This window comes from Fonticula alba (assembly GCF_000388065.1).
Source record: "Fonticula alba strain ATCC 38817 unplaced genomic scaffold supercont2.38, whole genome shotgun sequence".
In the NCBI taxonomy this organism is placed as follows: domain Eukaryota; order Rotosphaerida; family Fonticulaceae; genus Fonticula; species Fonticula alba.
The window spans coordinates 11,010-16,936 of NW_009243008.1; the positions used below are offsets into that span (position 1 = coordinate 11,010).

The 5,927-nt window shown below is 80.4% G+C and overlaps 2 protein-coding genes across 2 annotated transcripts; both read right to left on the minus strand.

Annotated features, from left to right (window-relative positions):
* Window positions 1-108: 108 nt before the first annotated feature.
* On the minus strand, window positions 109-1,863 carry H696_06251 (hypothetical protein; the record flags this gene model as incomplete). The annotated part of the gene is made up of 1 exon (XM_009499996.1): window positions 109-1,863. The coding sequence occupies one exon, from the start codon at window positions 1,861-1,863 to the stop codon at window positions 109-111; it is 1,755 nt and encodes a 584-aa protein (XP_009498271.1).
* A 440-nt stretch (window positions 1,864-2,303) lies between these two features.
* On the minus strand, window positions 2,304-5,732 carry H696_06252 (hypothetical protein; the record flags this gene model as incomplete). Its single annotated transcript, XM_009499997.1, has 1 exon — window positions 2,304-5,732. A coding segment is annotated over one exon (3,429 nt), but the record flags the coding sequence as incomplete, so codon positions are not given.
* Between the last annotated feature and the right edge of the window lie 195 nt (window positions 5,733-5,927).

Sequence of the window (5,927 nt, forward strand, 5' to 3'; positions counted from 1 at the left end):
CACACACACACACACACACACACACACACACACACACACACACACACACACACACACACACACACACACACACACACACACACAGACAGTCGCCAGTAGGGAGGGGGGTTAGCGCGGGCCGAAACCCCAAGGAGCCAGAGCGCATTGCGTACCGGGGAACAGACGCTGGGCCCGGGTGTCGGCCTCCTCGGCCAGCAGCATTGTCTGGTGGTGGATCACCTGGATGGCCAGGACCGGGGCCCGGGAGGGGGGACGGGCGCCCGGCTGGCCGGCATCCCCGGCAGCCAGGAAGGCCAGGGGCAAGTCCACCAGGAGGCACAGGCGCGAGGCGGTCGGCGGCCCGGCGCGCGACTCGTACAGCACCCCGCTCAGCCAGCAGGCCAGGCGCTGGGCCACGGCCGGGTCGTGGTCCTCGGGCTGGGCCCCGGCCCGCAGGTACCCATCCAGGCACCATGCCAGCAGGGTGTCATCGCGCGCCGCCGGGCCGGGCCAGCGGGCCGGGGCGGCCGACTCGGCCAGCTGCCGGAGGAGCCCGGGCGTGGCGGCCGCCACGGCCGCTGCCGCGGGCCCGCCAGCCCGGTGGTCGGCCGGCTCCGGCCCGGCCGACGCGCAGTCCGGCCGGCCCCAGCACGTCGACAGGAAGGCGAGGCTCCACCCGCCGGGGGCCACCTCCGGCCAGTGGGCCGGGTCCGCCTGGCGGTCGGCGGCTTCCGGGCCAAAGTGCGCCAGGGCCCGGGGGGCCGCCCGGCCGAGGCACTCGCCGCATGCCCGACAAAAGAGCCCCGGCTGCCAGGGGGCCTGGGCATCCTCCCCCGGGGCAGGGTCCCCGGCCGGCCAGGCGTCATGCCCGGGCTCCTGCCGGCCATGGGCCGCCGGGTCAAGCAGGACATCCTCCTCCGGGGGGTCATCCTCGGAGCCGGAGTCCGTGGCAAAGCCCCAGTCGGCCGGCGGGAGGATCGCCTCCGCCGGCCGGGCCGCCACCAGGTCCCAGTGGTCCAGGGCCTCGTCGGCGGCCCCGGGGTCGGCATCGGGCGGCGGCGGCGGCGGCGCCTCGCCCGGGGCCAACGGCCGCAGGCGGACCAGCGTCCGCCCGGGGAGCAGGGCCCCCGGCGCCAGGCGCACATACCGCCGGCACAGCGACACCAGGCCCAGGGTGCTGTGGGGCCGGCCGGCGCGCAGGGCCGCCTCGAACCCATCGTCCACATCGAGACTCGGGCAGCCGCAGTGGTGCCCGGGGCCCGGGGCGTCGGCCTGGCTGCCGTCGCCGCCGTCGCCGCCGCCGCCGCCGCCGCCGCCCCCATGCGCCGAGAAGGTCTGGCACAGTTCCACCGGGACCAGGGTCAGCCCGGGCAGGGTGATCGGGGCCCGGCAGGCGCCGCATGCGGCCCCCTCGGCGGACTGCCCGATGGAGTTGGCCAGCTCCGAATGCAGGCCAAGCATGTGCCCGGGGAAGCCCCGGGGCTCGGGGGCCGTGCCCCCGGGGACCGGCTGCCCGGGATACAGCTCCGGCGTGGGCCGGCCGCAGGCCGAGCCGCCGGCCGGGCCGGTTGCCGAGTACTCCGGCGCCACGCCGCCCCCGAGCAGGGCCCGGCCCAGGCGCCACGGGGCGGCCAGGTCCGGCACGGCCGGCTGCCAGCCGCCCCCGGCCGCCGACAGCAGGGCGACGGCCGGGCGCGAGTCCGGCCCCGGGGGCAGGCAGCTTGCCCGCAGGGCTCCGGGCTCGGAGCAGAAGCGCCTGGCCTCGGCGGCCAGCTGCTCCAGCTGCGGGGCCCCGGGGGCCGGCCGGCCGGCCTGCAGGCGGACCTGGCCCAGGCGCACGAGCCACTCCCCGGTGAGGCGGGCCTCGGGCGTGTGTGTGGGCATCGGGGCGTGTGTGTGTGTGTGTGTGGGGGGGGGGAAGTGCGGATCGAGCGGGGCGGGCGAGAGTCGGGAGGCGAGAGTCGGGAGGGGGGGAGAAGGGGCGTCGGGGGGAGGGGGATTGCCCAATCCGCCGGGACCCGGGCGCCCGGCCGATCTCGGTGCCCCTTGGGTGTGCAGCCGGCCGCCCCCCGCCGGCCCGAAGCCGGGGCAGCAACCACAGGGGGGGGGCAACGCCGGCCGGCGCGCCCCGCCGCCCATCCAGTGATGGCGGGAGGGGGTGATCGTGTGCTGGGTGTGTATTTTTCGCGGGGGCCCCGCACGCGGGCGCGTCCGGGGGGCGACGCCGCCGCCGGCCCAAAGTGCACGCGATGGCGTGCGAGCGCATCGGGCGGCGCGCGCCCCCCGGCCATCTCGGTTAAGCGTGCGGGTCCAGCACCGGCGGTCTACTCGCCCAGACACCATGCCAGCACCTCCTGCATCTCCTCGTCGACCAGCTGCAGGTCGACCGCGGCGGCGGCCGGGGCCGCCGGCGCGAGGCCGCGGTGGGGGTGGGCCTTCGTCGGCCCGGCGGCCGGGGCGCAGCGGCGGCTGTCGAGCCACGCCCGGCGGAGGATCTCCCCGGGCAGGGGCTGGCCCCGGAGCAGGGCATGGCAGCCGAGTTCCACGATCCAGTGGGCCCGCTCGGCCAGCGGCAGGCTGCGCAGCGTGTGCCGGAGGTGGCGCAGGCGCTGGCCGGCGTCCGGGTCGGCGGGCGAAAGGGCCCCGGCAGCCGGGGGGGAGGCCGCGCTGGCCGGCGCCCGGCCGGGCTCCGGGTCCTGGTCGTCCGGCAGCAGATCGGCCGACCGGCTGCGCCGGGGGTGGACGCCGCCATTGGGCGGGGTGCCCGGGGTGCTGCTGCTGCCGCCGGCCAGCAGGCCCAGGGCCCGGTCCGGGCCGAGCCCCAGCAGCAGCGACAGGTCCAGGATCTCGTGCAGGGCCTGGCGGTCGATGGGCTGCAGGGCCGGGTCGGGGGCCGGGTCGAGGGCCGGGCCGGCCGGGGCCGGGGGCGGCGGCCCGGGGCCGGCCGGCGGCCGGCTGCCCAGGTCGCGCTCCGAGCGCCAGCGGCCGAAGAAGAAGGACCGGTCGCGCGGGGGGGCGGCCGGGCTGGCCGGCGGCGGCGGCGGCGGGAGGGCGGCCGGGCCGGCCGGCCCGGGGGCCAGGCTCCGGAGCTGCCACACCCCCAGCAGCAGCGACAGGGCGCATGTCTCCGGCGGGGCGGCCAGGGGATTGGCCGCGGCGGATGCGCGCCACGCCCGGGCCAGCGGCATGTCGTCCGGGGGGCGGCCGGGCTGGCCGGGCCCGTGTCCCGGGGGCTGGCCGGCCACCAGCGCCCCCCGGAGGAAGTCTATCAGCAGCATGGCTTGGACCCGGGCGGCGGGCAGGACGGCCGCCGGGGCCAGGCACCGGCCGGCCAGGGCCAGGCGCAGCTCCTCCCGGGCCCCGAGCCGGTCGACCAGGGCCGCCAGGGCGCCGGCGTCGCAGGCCGGGCCGCAGTCGGCCCCGAGGTCGGCCAGCCGCGCGCACGCGGCCCGGTACACGGCCCGGTCGAAGGGGCTGGGCGGGGGGCCGGGGCGGTCCGGCGGGTCGGCCGCCGCCCCGGCCGCCGCCCAGGCGCACAGGCCGCACATCGGCCCGGCTGGGCCGGCGCCCGGGTGCCCGACCGGCAGCGGCAGCAGGCGCGCCCGGTGCAGGGTGTGCTGCAGGTGCGCCGCGCCCAGGGTGGCGGCCAGGCGGTAGGCGGCCCCCGGCACGGGCAGCACCTCGGCCGGGGGCGGCTCGTGCGGGTGTTCGTGCTCGTGCTCGGGCCCGGGGGCGGGGGCGGGGGCGGGGGCGGGGGCCGGCTCGCTGGGCTGGCCGGCGGCCGGGCCCCGGGCCCCGGGCCCCGGGGCGTCCTCCGTGTCCGAGGAGGAGGACATGTCGGCCGGGGCCGGGCGCGGGCCGCGCGGGTCGGCCAGCACATCGGCCAGGAGGTCGGCCGCATGGCCGGCCCCCGGGGCCAGGTCCGGCAGGAAGGCGGCCCGCAGGGCGCGCCAGTCGTCGTACAGCTGGGCGACGGTGCGCTCGAAGGCGGGGTTGGAGAAGATCCGCCGGACGTGGCTGGCCCGGCGGTCGCTCCAGGGCCCGGGCGGGCTGCCGGGGTCGGCCGGGGCCGGGGCCGGGGCCGGGGCCGGGGCCGGGGCCGGGCCGGCCACCGGGCTGACCGGCGAGTCCGGCGGCGAGGCCGGCCGCGACAGGCCCAGCGCGCCGGACCCCCCGGCGGCGGCCAGCAGGTCCGCCGAGGCCGAGCGCAGGTCCGGGCTCGGGCCCGGGGTCCGGCGCTCCGGGGCCAGCGCCAGCGCCAGGGTCCGGGCCGCGGCCGGGGCCGGGCTGGTGCGGCCGGTGGCCGGCCCGGCCGACCCGGCGCTGCCCGGCCGCAGCAGCTCATCCAGCGACAGGTGGCTGGCGGAGGCGGGGTCGGCCGGCCGGGGGAAGGCCGGCCGCAGGACCGGGCTCGAGGGGGCGTGCGCGGGGCCGGGCTGCCGGCCGGCCGGGGCCGGGGCCGGGGCCGGGGCCGGGCCGCCGCGCCCGGCGAACACCGGCAGCGAGCGCGCCCGCGGGCCGATGGTCGGCCGGGGGCCCGGGGCCCGGTGGAAGACCCGCTCGCCGGGGGTCGACTCGCCGCGGTCGTCCTGCGGGCCGGGCAGGGGCCGGGGCCGGGGCGGGTGGTGCCCGGCGGGGCCCGGGGCGCCGGCCGGGTGGTCCCCGGCCGGCGCCCCGGGCCCCGCGTCGTCGGCCTCCCCCGGGTCCAGGTCGAAGAGGCTGTGCCGCCAGGGGGTCTCCATGCCGAGGCGGATGGCCGCCTGGCGAGCGCGGTCCTGCATGCGCCGGGCGTCGCCCATGATGTGGAAGCACAGCTCGCGGACGCGGAGGAAGCCGCGCCAGGCGGCGGCGTCCGGGTCCAGGTGCCGGGCGGCCGGCCGGTGGGGCGCGGGCCGGTCGCCGCCGGCCGGGTGCACCCGGACCAGCCACCCGAGCAGGGCATACGCGTGGGCCTCGAAGGGCGGGTCGGCGAGCGGTCCGGCCGGCGGCCGGGCCCGGGTCATGGCCCGGGTGATGGGGTCGGCCGGGTCGGCGGCCAGGCGCAGGCGGTCGGCCGGCCGGCCGGCCAGGCGCTCGGCCTCCACCGCCCGGCACACGGGGCACGGCCGGCCCGGCCGGGCGTGGCACTGGCCCGGGTCCGGGCAGGCGGCCCCCTCCGGGCGCCAGGGCGGCGCCCCGAGCCCGGCGAAGGCCAGCGGCGCGGCGTGGGTGGCCGGGGCCAGGGCCGGCCGCGGCCCGGGCCCGGCCGCATGCTCCACCTGCTGCCCGGCCGGCAGCAGCCAGCCCGGCGCCGAGGCCAGCCAGGCCACGGCGTCGGCCGCGCGGGTGGGGTCCTCCCCCGGCCGGGCCCCGGGCCCGGGCGTGCCGCACGCGTCCTCCAGCATGGCCAGCACGCTGCGGTCCAGCTGGGCCGCCAGGCCGGCCGCGTGGGCGCACCCGCCGGGCCCGGCCGCGATGCCGGCCGCGCGCAGGACCCGCATGCCGGCCCAGGCCAGCAGGGCGGCCAGGGCGGCCGGCCGGGCGCCCCCCTCGGCCGCGCGCGCCGCCTGCCGCTGCATTTCGGCCGTGTGCTGCATGCTCAGGGCCTTGTGGAAGCGGTACTGGGCGCCGGCCGGCCGGCCGGCCGCCAGGTCCCGCGTCAGGGTGCTCAGGCTGAGCGCCGCGTGGCAGGCCGCCTGCACCAGGTGCAGGGCCGCCCGGTCGCCGCGGTCCCGGTGCGGCCCCAGGGCCTTGAGTGCCTTGATGGGCTGCCCCTGCGTGGGCGTGTGTGTGTGTGTGTGCGTTTGTGTGTGGGCGTGTAGGCGTGTAGGCGTGTAGGCGTGTAGGCGTGTAGGCGTGTAGGCGTGTAGGCGTGTAGGCGTGTAGGCGTGTAGGCGTGTAGGCGTGTGTGTGTGTGTGTGTGTGTGTGTGTGTGTGTGTGTGTGTGTGTGTGTGTGTGTGTGTGTGTG